Source organism: Peromyscus maniculatus, chromosome 7 (assembly GCF_049852395.1).
Source record: "Peromyscus maniculatus bairdii isolate BWxNUB_F1_BW_parent chromosome 7, HU_Pman_BW_mat_3.1, whole genome shotgun sequence".
NCBI lineage: Eukaryota > Metazoa > Chordata > Mammalia > Rodentia > Cricetidae > Peromyscus > Peromyscus maniculatus.
The window spans coordinates 112,167,512-112,180,878 of record NC_134858.1 but is presented as its reverse complement, the minus strand read 5'-3'; the positions used below and the strand labels follow the sequence as shown (position 1 = coordinate 112,180,878).

At 50.5% G+C, this 13,367-nt stretch overlaps 1 protein-coding gene across 1 annotated transcript in view; it reads left to right on the top strand.

Annotated features, from left to right (window-relative positions):
* Cmtm8 (CKLF like MARVEL transmembrane domain containing 8) overlaps window positions 1-13,367 on the top strand; it is a 56,630-nt gene that overhangs the window by 42,689 nt on the left and 574 nt on the right. The window contains exons 2-3 of the mRNA XM_006970256.4: window positions 6,283-6,456; window positions 12,710-12,826. Coding sequence (XP_006970318.1) covers window positions 6,283-6,456; window positions 12,710-12,826 — 291 coding nt within the window. The remainder of the gene's footprint in view (window positions 1-6,282; window positions 6,457-12,709; window positions 12,827-13,367) is intronic.

Sequence of the window (13,367 nt, the reverse complement as noted above, 5' to 3'; positions counted from 1 at the left end):
AGAAACTCAAACCAGGCAGGAACCTGGAGGTAGGAGCTGATGCTGAGGCCATGGAGGGGTGCTGCTTACTGGCTTGCTCCTCATGGCTTGCTCAGCCTGATTTCTTCTTAATTGAGGCTCTCTCCTCTGAGATGGCTCCAGCTTGTGTCAAGTTGACATAAAACAAACCTGCACACCCACCAAGCAGATGGATGTAGCCAAGGCAGTCAGTGATTTCAGTCAGCATGGGTTACTTGGCGAGACTGTGACATGGCCAGCTCAGAGTGACTGACTGACTGACCGGCTCGGAACCATCGCAGCAGCACAGGCCAGCAGATCGAGCTAGCCTCAAATTCAGTGTTTTGTCTGCCTTTGTCTCCTGAGAACTGGGATAAAAAGGCGTACACCGCCGGGCGGTGGTGGCGCACGCCTTTAATCCCAGCACTCGGGAGGCAGAGCCAGGCGGATCTCTGTGAGTTCGAGGCCAGCCTGGGCTACCAAGTGAGTTCCAGGAAAGGCGCAAAGCTACACAGAGAAACCCTGTCTCGAAAAACCAAAAAAAAAAAAAAAAAAAAAAAAAAAAAAAAAAAAAAAGGCGTACACCACTCTGCCCAGCTTGCCAAGGAGAGATTTTGAAGATGTGCCCGTGTGACATGCTGCAGCCAGGATACATTTCCAAAAAATAGCTCTAGCCCATCTCTGCCTGTTCAGTGAATAACCTCTGAATCCTCCCCAGAACCATCCCAACTACTGTCCTCTGGATTGTCTCACACTGCCAGCCCAGCTGTTGCCAACATCCTCAACGTGGGTGCCTGGAATGCAGACACTCTCCACAGAATCATCCGTGGCTCCCTTGTGGGAATATTAGCATGTCTTGCCATGAGTCCACTTCCTTGACCCCTCGCAGGCTGCATTAGTTTTCTGTTTGCCTTATCTCCCGGGCGACGCTGCACACTGTCAAGAGAAGGAGACTGTATTGTCTTCCATGTGTGCCTCGGCCTGGTGCGGGGCCGCTGGTTGTCTTGGTGTTTGCTAGGCCTGCTGACCCTCACTGGGCAGCTAGAAGAATGAATCAACACATCTTTTCCCAGATGTGCTGAGTACAGCCGGAATCCAAGAAAGGACGCTAAAGCTTGTGAGGAGAGAAGATCACAAAGTGATTAACCCCCAAGCCAGAATTCTGTGTGTTCTCTTGGGCATCTCTCCCTTTCCTGTGGTCTTGCAAGTAAGTTTTGATGAGCAGTGATCGATAACACCTTTTAGGGAGGGAGAGAGGGCTTTCTTCAGATGGTGAGGCGCACCTAGCTTTAGAAGCCCCAATGCTGAGGTGTTTTAAAACATATTGTATCGGAAGGACAATGTCTACACATTCAGTGCAGTCCAGTCCCTAGCACAGTCTCAACGGCACATTTTGCAGAAATAGACCAAAAAAAAAAAAAAACTTGAAATTCATATGTAATCAAGAAAGATGTGGACCTGTGGATCCTTCCAGAAGGTTCTGGAACAGAAAGAATCCTCGACTTGTCCTTAGAGCTCCTCCCATTCTCAAGAGTTCTTTCTTATTTTCCCTTAATGAATCTAACGTTTATTCTGCTCACTTCCTGTCCGGCTTCCTTGTTCTTCTCCGGCATGAGACAGTGAACTTGGAAGCCTCTGGCTCTGGGTGCCTTTGGAGACCGTTGGTGGTCCAGCACTCTACTCTTAACACCCCCTTCCCCAGTTAAGCTCTGAAGAGCCAAGAAAGACTGCAGAAGCAGACCTCCATCCTGCTCTCAAGGAGCCCACATCATTGTGAGTGGGGCGCCTCGTGCAGGGCTCATGCAGCAAGGGGCTGAGCACAGCTTGTGGGAGCCAGCGTCTCTCCACGCAGTGGGGGAGAAGCTATTTCGTATTGTTTTACTCAGGTTTTTTTTTCCCCCTTAAAATTATGTGTATGTGGCCGGGTGGTGGTGGCGGCGGCGGCGCACGGCTTTAATCCCAGCAATCGAGAGCGAGATCCAGGAAAGGTGCAAAGCTACACAGAGAAACCCTGTCTCGAAAAACCAAAAAAAAAAAAAAAATTATGTGTATGTGTCTATATATGTGGGCATATGTATATTAATATGTGTGTCTACATGGGTGAGTGTGTGTGTATGTATGTACATGTGTCTGTGTGTGGGTGTATGTGTATGTATCTATGTGAGTATATGTGTATGTATCTATGTCTCTGTGTGTGGGTATATATGAGTATGTGTGTCTATGTGTGTGGGTATATGTACACAAGTATGTGTGTCTATGTACATGAGTGCAGGTACCTTTGGAGGCCAGAGGTACCAGATTCCCCTGTAGTTACAGGCTGTTGTGAGCCACTCAATATGGGTGCTGGAAATTGAACCCAGGTCCTCTGCAAGAGGAATACATGTTCTTAACCACTGAGCCATCTCTTCAGCCCCAAGCTGAGGGCTTGTCATCCTCCTGCCTCCGCCTCCTATGTGCTAGGGTTCACACATTGGCGGGGGATGCACTCTAGCAGCTGACCTAAGTCCTCAGCCCTCCCTGTGTCCTTGAGTCCTTGTGTGGGCCTGGAGCTCTCTTATTTCCTCGTCTTCTCCTTTTATACTCTGCTTCACCAAAACAGAAGAAAAGACCTGAGTCAATTAGAGCCAAGAGTCAGGTTGGCATCGAAACACTTTATCCAAGTCTAACAACAGCCTTGGAGCATTAGGAAATCCAGACCCTTCACTCGAGGACAGAGCCGTCACCTCAGGGTCCTCTGTCCTTGCAGACTAATTGGCTTTCCGTTTTGCCTGATGTTTGCCCTTGGTGACTGGCTGTGGACAGAGCATTCTTGGCTGATTGACAGGATTGTTGTGATGATCCGTGTCCTTTGGGAGGTCTGAGAGCTTAGAGATGTCCCATTTGCATCTGTGCTGGAGAGTTTTATGTCAACTTGACACATGCTAACGTCATTTGAGAGGAGGAAACCTCCATTGAGAAAATGCCTCCGTAAGATCGGGCTGTAGGCAGACCTGTGAGACATTTTCTTAATTAGTGATTGATGTGAGAGGGCCCTGCCCATGGTGGGCGGTGCCATCCCTGGGCTGGTGGTCCTGGGTTCTATAAGAAAGCAGGCGGAGCAAGCCATGTGGAGCAAGCCAGTAAGCAGCGCCCCTCCACAGCCTCTGCATCAGGTTTCTGCCCTGTTGGAGCTCCTGTCCTGACTTCTGTGATGATGAACTGTGATGTGGGAGTGTAAGCCAAACAAACCCCTTTCTCAATGGCGTTTCACCACAGCAGTAGTAGTCAGTGGCATTTCACCGCAGCAGTAGTAACGCTAAGACAGCATCCAGGGTCACACCTGGTGCATGGAACACTCGATGGGCAAGGAGGAAGAAAAAAAAGAAGGGAAGGAAGAGGGGAAGAAGGGAGGTGGGGAGGGAATGCAGGACTAGTCCCTGGAGCTGCCTGAGGACGGGGACTGTGACCCCCCTTGCCCTGCCTCTCCCCAGCACGACTGAGTGGCAGGTCTAGACTGGAGCCTGCATGTCTGTTCTTAGCTGGCTCTGGACCTCCCCGTCTGGGACCACACACTTGGAGAGCCTGGCTAATTGCAGCCTGCTAGCCTGATCCAGCCTGCCCTTGTTTGTAAATAAAGTTCCCCTGAAACCTGGCCACTCCCCCTTCTCCAGTGCATTCTACACACTGCTTGGCCTGGCTAAGGCCCCATCACAGTGGCATGATGAAGGGCTTGGAAAAGACCGCATGAGACGCAAAGCCTGAGACGTCACCATGCCGCCATGACCAAAAAAAAAAGAGAGAGAGAGAGTGCCAACTTCGACTGCAGTGCTTCCTCCCGAGCATCGCAGCTCCAGTCAGGACACGGGGCCTCGGCCCTCCTCCGCTTTCACTGCTGAGGACTCTGGAAGCCCTTACTGCCAAGGTGCGGCTTGTGCAAAGCGTTTGGTCACCTTTGCCGGAGGGAATACCTAGAGACCACTCATCGCCGCCGAGCTGCAGGGAGCTCCGTACTGGCAACATTGTTATCTGTGTGTCACTACTCACCCGAGAATCGGCACAGACAGCAGACCACGTGCAAGTCTGCGGTATCTGTATCGATACGCTGACTCCATTGGCGGTACTAATGGGGTTCAGGGGACTCAAAGGCAGCTGTGTCCCTGGGTGACAGGTCACGGGTGCTGCCTAAATTCAGCCTTTAGACACATTTTAACACCCGCCCTGTATGCAGATGCCCACCGCACTGCTTGCTGGGAATAACGGGGTCCTGTGACAGCCTCAGTGCAGGTCTGTGGTCAATCTTAAAATGTCAGAACAACCTGAGTCCCAAGTTCCCAACAGCACCTGGGCTGGGCGCTTCACTCTGCTCCGGATCTCCCAAGGGACCCCACAGTGGTGCTGAGGGAGGCTGGAAGGCATGACGGGGGACACACCCTCATGTGTTTGAAATCTGCCTCATCAGGTGACCTGGATACTCTCCACCTAGGCGCTGGACCCCTAAGTCCCATACCTCTATCTCTTCATTTCCAAGATTGGGAGAGGGGAGACCAGGGGCCCTGTTAGAGATCATACCAGGGCCTGAGACCCCTGGATGCATTCTCTGGTGGGTGTTGTTGCAAGACTCTGCTGCAGTTCATGAAGATACCTCAGCAAAATCTCTGCCAGAACATCACATAGAGGCCAAGGACACAGGGATTAAATCGGCCTTCCAGGTCTTTGCATTAATTCACCCTTATCTCGCTCGTGTTGGATGTGACGATATCTGGTACTAATAAGGAGAGTCAGGAGCCTTCCACCACCCCGGCTCCATTCTCCTTCCTCAAGGAACAGCCTGCAGATAGCCAAGGCTGGGCCGGGCTGGCCTGGTCATCCATCTGCAGTGTGTCAGCGCCCCCTAGTGGATAAATGGAGATGGTCGCCATGCTTGCTGAACAGACTGAGAGGCAGTAGATTCTGGAGGGCGGCTGGAAGAGTGAGTCCCCGGTTCTAAAGGAGAAACCTCAGCACATGAAGGGAGCCAGCAGGCTAGAGTTGATGTGGTTCCAAGGAGATGTCCTTTTCTCTTATGGTCTGCAGGAAATGTAGGAAAATGTAGGAAACAAAACTGTGTGTGTGTGTGTGTGTGTGTGTGTGTGTGTGTGTGTGTGTGTGTTCGAGTTGAGCAGACACTGGAAGACCAGTGAAGGTGACTGTTTTAGACTTCATTCAGGAGGTCACAGCCTCCTCCTTTTAAGCATGAAATCACAGGCAATAGGTAAGGGAAAGAGCATAGCTGTTTGTTGGCAGCATACAATGGGTCATGTGAGCTGGGGCCACGGCTCAGTTGATAAAGAACTTGCCACACAAGCATGGGGACCTGAGTTCAATCCCCAGCACCCACAGAGAAAGCCAGGCACCGTGGTGCATCCTTACAATCCCAGAGCTAGGGAGGCAGACAGACAGGCTCACTGGTGGACAGCCCCGCAGAAAGGACAACCCCAGGTCCCAGCGAGAGACCCTGTCTCAACAAACAGGTGGATGGCTCCTGAGAAACACCACCTGGGACTGACCTGGCCTTCTCTCTCTCTGTCTCTCTCTCTCTGTCTCTCTCTGTCTCTGTCTGTCTGTCTCTCTCTGTCTCTGTCTCTCTCTCTCACATACACACACACTCACACACACACACACTCATCATCATCAATTAAGAGCAAGTGCTCAGGGAGCACACTACTAACCCCACCTGGCTCTGATTGACCTCTGTAACACGGCAATTTCATTCCAAAATTTCCCAGAATGCACTGAGTGACAAGAAGCGTGCTCTCCGAATTGGCCATTTAGACCATCAGAGCAGATGGGGACCAGCCGCCATCCATGTTTTCTTTTCTAATTTGTCTCTGTCTAAAATGCACCAGGGTGTGATGTGAGAGGCCAGCAGGCCAAACTGCTTTGTTTAGCACAGAGAAAGCCACTGCAGAAGGGGAGGCTGGCCTGAGTGACACAGCTCTACAGCCACAGCCCCTGGGACTCCAGGAGCTGCCTCCTGGGGTGTGCGCGCGCTGACTGCCGTGAGGCTTGGGGATTGTATTTGTCACTCTTTGTTGTGTCGCAGAATAGCTGAAACATGGTATAAGGGAGGGGTTTGTCTTAAAGGATTTACTTTTAATTATGTGTGCATGGGGGACATGTGCACGAGTGTGCATTTGGGGGGGTGTTCACCCGTGTGGGCATTTGTTCAACATGTACGGGTTGTGGTGGGCACTGTGACCACTGACCTTTCTTTCCATTTCTTTTTCTTTCCTTCCGCCTCTCTGCATCACCTCTGCTACTCGGCAGGTCTTCGGACTGCTGGTGTGGACGCTCATCGCTGGCACTGAGTATTTCCGAGTCCCTGCTTTTGGCTGGGTCATGTTTGTAGCTGTCTTTTACTGGGTCCTCACGGTCTTCTTCCTCATCGTCTACATCACCATGACCTACACCAGGATTCCCCAGGTGCCCTGGACCACAGTGGTAAGCCTACCTCGGGGACTACACCTGTTCAGGGCTATGAGGTGGGACACAAGGGTCTTCTCGTGGATTCAGGGTCACCTCTGCTCACACAGGACAGGACAGTGCTGGAGAACCAGCCGCAGTGAGTGAGTCCTCATTACCTGATGGTCCGAGCATGAAACCAAGCGCAGTAGAACAGCTCATGGCCTAGGACATTCTCAGACAAACTGAGTCAAAGAAAACTGGGTTCTATCACTATGAACACCTGCAAAGAGGTGTGTCGGGACACCATGGTCTCCAGGTCTTCCTTCAGACTCTACCTCACAGTTCTATGTGCATGAATGACTAATGAAAAGGGGCATGACAGGGGCTGTTAAAACAAACACGTGGAGTCTGGGTGGAGCCGGAGGGTGGGAAGCCTTGTTTCTATGACCAGCAGCAAAGAAAAAGGGAAAAGAAAACAGAAAAAACCAAACGCACACAAAAAAATAATAGTGTGGCAGATGGAGTACAGCACCTGCCTGGCATGTCCGGTCACCTGTTTAAAGCCCAGCACCACAGAAACACAAAGAAACTTAGTGTCTTCCCATTTGGAAGCAAGAACAGTGAAGAGGTTTGGGTGTCTGTCCTGGCTCCGGCAGCACCGCCATATGCAGGATAACAGTGGTTGATCACAGTCTTCAGGCAACAGCCTCGGAGTGTGGGAAGTCTTGATGGGGAATTGGAAGTGGCCACAGCACTGGGAAGAGTGCTTGCCTCCACGTGCAAATCCCTGAGTTCAATCCTCAGCACCACATAACTAGGCACACCTCTAATCTCAGCATTTGGGAAGTGGAGGCAGGAGGATCAGAAGTTCAAGGTCATTTCAGCTGCTTATGGAGTTTGAGGCCCACCTGTAATACATGAGACTGACAGACAGACAGACAGACAGACAGATATAGCGGTAGAGAGATATGGTGGTACATGTGCAAATAATTCTAGCAATTTCAGCACTTGGGAAACCAAGGCAAGGAGATATCAAGTTTGAATCCAAGCTGGCCAAATAGTGAGTTCAAGGTCATCTTGATCTATGTATAGAAAGACCCTGTTTCATTTAAAATGATAATAATATATTCCTTTTAAAGTGGCATCACATGTATAAAATAGAACTCTAAAGATATATTGGTTTACTTTGTTTCAAACACACACACACACACACACACACACACACACACACACACACCTGTGTTCCTACCGATATCTGAAGGACTTGTCTTAGGCGGCCGCTAAGCGCCATTTTGTCTTCAAAATTGGAAAGGAAGTAGAGAGTCAGTTCACATATATGAGCCCCACATCCAGGAGGCTGAGGCAGAAGGATGGCCTCCAGTTCCAAGCTAGCCTGGGCTACAGAGGGAGACTCCAATACCAAAACCTAAGACTGATGTCCTGAGTTTGATCCCTGGGACCCATGTGGTAGAATGGGTGACCCGGTTCCCAGAAGCTGTCCTGGGTGTGTCCTTCACTCACACACACACACACACACACACACACACACACACACACACAGCCTGACACGAGCGCGTGCACACGCACAAAATAAATGTAATTTAAAAAAATGTAACCCTAGAAAGTGTGGTGCACACCCGAGTATAATCAAGCCAGTTTAAAGCTTCAGGCTGGGGGCCTGAGAGATGGCTCAGTGGTTAGAAGCATTTGCTGCTCTTGCAGAGGACCAAGGTTCAGTTCCCAGCACCCACATGAGAGCTCAGAACGATCTCTAACTCCAGGTCCAGGGGATCTGACGTCCTCTTCTGGCCTCCACAGACACAGCACATACATGATGCACAGATGTGTATTCAAGCAAACACTCAGACACATTCAATAAAAATCGAACTTCTTTTAAAACAAGAAAAGCAAGCTGGGCGGTGATGGTGCATGCCTTTAATTGGAAAACCTGTCTCGAAAAACCAAAAAAAGAAAAGAAAAGCTTAGGTTGAGGGCAAAGATGGTTCAGTTGACAATGCCGTACAAGCCTGAGGACCTGAGTTCCGATCTCCTGGACCCACGTGAAAAGCTGCAGTGGGTGGCCAGATTGCTCGGCAGGTAAAGGTGTTTGCCACCCAGCCTGCCAACCTGAGTTTAATCCCTGGGTGGCACATGGTGGATAAAGAGAACCAACTCCTGAAAGACACACACACACACACACACACACACACACACACACACACACACACACACACACACAGTCTGACTCGATCACTTACCTTTGGTTAGTGGCTCCCTTGTTGATTCAGCACCCTTAGCTACAAGGAGCATTTTTTAATATATACTTACTTTATTTTCTATATGTACATGCAGGAGCTCAGGGAGGTCAGAAGAGGCATCAAATCCTCTGGAACTGGAGTTCCAGGTGGTTGTGAGCTGTCAGATGGGTGCTGGGAACCAGACCCTAGTTCTCTGGAAGAGCAGTGCTCTTAACCACTGCGCCATCTTTCCACCCCCTGACATGGAACTTCCTAAAACACTCCACCTGGTAGAGGGGGCCACTTCGGAGGGTGGTGACCTGCCTGGTTGGAGCTTACATTCTCCCCCAGCATGGCCAGGTGGCTCAGTCACTTCTTACAAACTCTCCTCTGAAGATGGTATCTAGTTCTGGCCCGTAGGAACCTGCCCAGACACTGAATTGCTTTCCCTCTCCTGTGGAGGGATGGATGTCCTTAGCAGGTCAACATTTTAAACCGAGGGCCCCAGAGGGCCCCTGGTCCACAGTCCAGAGGATAAACAAAGAGTGGCCGACCAGCCGAGCGTTTATCTGCGTGCTCCTTTATCCCGGAGAACACAGAGGCTTTCAGAGCAAGGCGGGATGGAATTTCAGGAGGGAACTGTGCCCCCCCCCCTCCACAAAGAGCAGCTGGCCACCTTTGTAAAGTTTCATGCTTTCTGCAGCTCACTCCTGTAACACAGGGATGTTTTGAGACCCACGGGAGGGTCTAGCATGTCTGAGCTGCACCTGGCCCGCCCTTCACAGCAGCAGGACAGCAGGATGCTGTGATGCTCATTCCTCCCCACCCCACCCCGCCCCCCAGTTCTCCTCTGGAGCCATCTGAGGAGATGGTTTCTTTGTTTTGTTGTCCTTTGGTTTTGGTTTTGAGACCCAGGCAGGTCTCTGTGTGGCTGAGAATGACCTTAGTGCACCATGACACCCACGTTATCGGGCCTGGGGATGGAGGCCATGGCTGCACGAATTCTACCAACTGAGCTACATCCTAGGTGAGACACCGTCTCTTTACCTAACATTACTCTGTCCAAACTGGATTCTGTTTAGTTGATACTTGCATAGATTCGATTTTTTAAAAAATATTCTTAATTTTTTGTTTTTTGTTTTTGTTTGGTTTTTGGTTTTTGAGACAGGGTTTCTCTGTGTAGCCCTGGCTGTCCTGGAACTCACTCTATATTCCAGGCTGGCCTTGAACTCACAGAGAGCTGCCTGCCTCTGCTTCCTGAGTGCTGGGATTAAAGGTGTGCACCACCACCACCCGGCTTTTTTTTAGATTCAAGTCTGATCATTTATTAGTTACAGATAAAGACTTATTTTGACCGGACTCAGACTGAGAAGTAGAAGTCTCAGTGAGGACAGCCAACATCTCTTGGCACTCCGTTCCTGGTGTTTTTCTTTGCCGTTCTTTCTTTTGGTCAAAAGTTTCGCATCTTCTGCAGCCTCCTCCCCCAGATTGTTTCTTCGGGGCGGATGCTGGCGTTTGCGCCACCACACCTGGCCTCCGACCATTTTTTAAAAGGTGGGAAGCCTGTCATGTGACAAATGATGAGTATGTGTGTGACCTTCTCTAAGTCCCTGGACACACAACCAACAGTCACAAGGAACCATCCAGGGACACAGGACTCTTTAATCTCTTTTTCTAGGCTTAAATGACTAAGGCGATTTCTTAAGCAGATGTACTAATTTTTTTCTAAAAGAATAAAATACATAAGGTAGTGTTCATTCTTGCTTGCGACTTTTAAAATCGAGCTATTTTTGTCAATGTAAACTATCAGTGACTCACTTAAGGACCGTGCCACCTTCGTAAAGTGTCACATACCTACTTCTTCAAGTGTTCAAGTTCCCAGACTTGTTCAAAGCAAAATGTGAATGACCATTCTTGATTACCTCCTAACAACACTGGCCTTGTTGGAAAGAACCCGAGTGAGGCCACACAACACAAGAGGAAGAGACTTTACTCACAGTTGACATCTACCGGGCTCTCGGGTGAGCATGACACTGGACATGATCCTCTAAGCTTCGTTTCCTTAAGGAGCTGACTCACTCAGACTGACTTGCTGAAGACTGCCCATTATCTAATACGTCACGAGGAAGATTCCTGTGGTTACTCAGGAACTTGAGACAGATCTGCAGACACGACAGGTGGAGAAGGTATCGAGGAAGTCGGTAGGGACTTGTTTAGACAGAGCTCACACCAGCTTCGCTGCACACCCGGAAGACCTTCTCAGTGGCACTAACGCAGACAGCAGTTCTCGGGTGAAACCTCAAGTTAGACACCCTGGCTGTGCACGTAATCTGCCTGGCAGATTGCCCTGTTGTGTAGACTGAGTCAGAGTGCGGAATGTCTCTCTGGTGCTCCGTATCCTCTCCTGAGCACCGGAGGAACAGCTCCATTGTGTTCCCCAGGTTTTCTTTTGAACTCTTTCAAAGATCAGTTGCCCGTAGCTGATGTGCCTTAGATTATCTCATTGTGGATGGCTGTCAGGCAGCCAGGACCCCGGCTCAATCCCTAACGAAGCTAGAGTCTAAAAGGGAGTATCGTCACCCTGGGCCAGCGCCAGTGTGCACCGAAGGCTGAGATGAAACCAGCTGCAGCTCGCCTCGGGATGCTGACATCTGTGTCTGTGTACCCTTCCTTCCAGCAAAGGAGAAGACTGCTTCTTCCCCTCTTCCAACCCCATCCCTTCATCTCTGACTTCCCGAGGGGAAGATGGAGGGCACGGTAGACCCGTCCATGGGGTGCACCCTCTTTTTCCTGAGTGGCTGTCGGCGCCTCCCACCTACTCCCTCTTCCCACACATATCAGAGTACGGTGTCCTAGAGTTTAGATGAGGCTGAAAATCAGCTGTGCAGTGGGACTTCCCTTTGGACTGCCAGCTCACAAATGATGGTGCCAATACTTACTATTAATTAGGAAAGATCAACCTTAGCTTAGGCTTTTCCCCAACTAACTCTTAATAACTTAATTAACCTGTTTTTATTAGTCTGCCTTCTGCCACGTGCTAGGTTACCTCTCCTCCATCCCGTATACCTCTCCTCCATCCCGTATACATGACTTCTTCAGTGTCTCCCTGGCGTCTCCCCCATGCCTAGGTTCATCCTGAGTTCCTCTCTTTCCCCGGAAGCCCCACTTAATCTCTCCCACCTGGCTACTGGCCATTCAGCTCTTTATGAAATCAATCACAGTGCCACTTCTTCACACAGGGTAAACAAATAGTCTGCAACATTTCCCCCTTTTTGAATAAATAAAAAGGAAAGGGTTTAACTCTAACATAGTAAAACTGTACAGAGTAAGAACTATCATCAGGTAAGAAGTACATTCACAGTGTTGCCCAACTGACTTTTCAGTCTCCACTGTTCAAGAGTAAAGAAAAATCGGGGAGCCAAGGTGCCCACAGTCCCCAGGGCTCTGAGGTTATCTGCTCCCTCTCTCTCCCCACCTCCCTCTCTCGTTTTAAGGGGTATCTATGAGGCTGCTGGTGGTGGTGGTACATACCTGGCATCAGAGTACTCAGGAGATAAAGGTAGGAGGATCAGAAGTTCAAGGCCAGCCTATGCTATATGCCTGTCCCCAAAACATACATGCAAATAAAAACATACATACATACAAACACCACCTTCACATATATAATTAAGAAGTAGCTTTAGCTAATTGCCCCTCCCTGGGACTAGGAACCCAGGAGAAAGTCTCTGCCAGAGGACATGTGCTAGATGACCACAGCTGAGGTGAGGCTGCATGGCCCTCCCTGCTGCCTGCCTCCCTCCACCAGGATCACCATGCTGAGGTTCACAGGAGCAGCGGACCAGGAACAGTGCAGGAAGAGAGATGGTTAAAGGGACAGTCTGCAGTCTGGGGCCCTGGCATGTGGCGCCCTGGACTGGAGCTGCAGTGACATGCTCTCCTCCTTCAGCTGCCTCCTTTTGGCCTTCCCCAGCTGTCCACTGGTTCCTTCGCACACTCGGGTACAGCTCCTGCCCTGTGAGTTCCCCCCCCTTAACACTCTGCCCTCTTCACAGGGCCTGTACTTTAACGGCAGTGCCTTCCTCTCGTACCTCTCAGCCGCCATAGTGGATGCATCCTCTGTCTCCCCAGAGAAGGAGAGTCACAACTTCAACAGCTGGGCAGCCTCCTCGGTGAGTCAGTCCTCCCAAGCACCCCCCACAGTCCTCCTGAAACTTTCTCCCCCAGGCCTGTTCGGGGAAGAGGGAGGGGTCAAAGTTCGCTGCAGAGGAAAAGGGCCACTTGCATTAAGTGACAAGTAGAGCAGTTGACTGGGTGATGGCCAACAAGGCAGTACAACCTACAGGCCAGGCTTGGGTTAGCACACAGCAGGAGGGAGCCAGAGCATGACAGCAGCTGCCCTTCTAGAAAGGACCTGAGTTTGCCCTGAAGAAGATGCGCAGCAACGGCCAGCTCAGGAGGGTGATAGCTGAAGACGCACATGCACTCGGAGCTTTGCAGGACAGGGCGAACCTTGGAGCAGCAGTGACAGCCTCCTTTCCTGCAGCTGCCACGGGCTCACCCTCCCGGAGCTGTCCCCTTGGTCCCTCCTAACTTTCAACAGAGGTTTGCACACTGAGATTTGAGATTCATGAACACACACTGGCCGGAGGGGGGCGGGGGGATGATGTGGTAGCGGCGGCTGCATCACCTCATTTCTTCGAGGTGATGGCA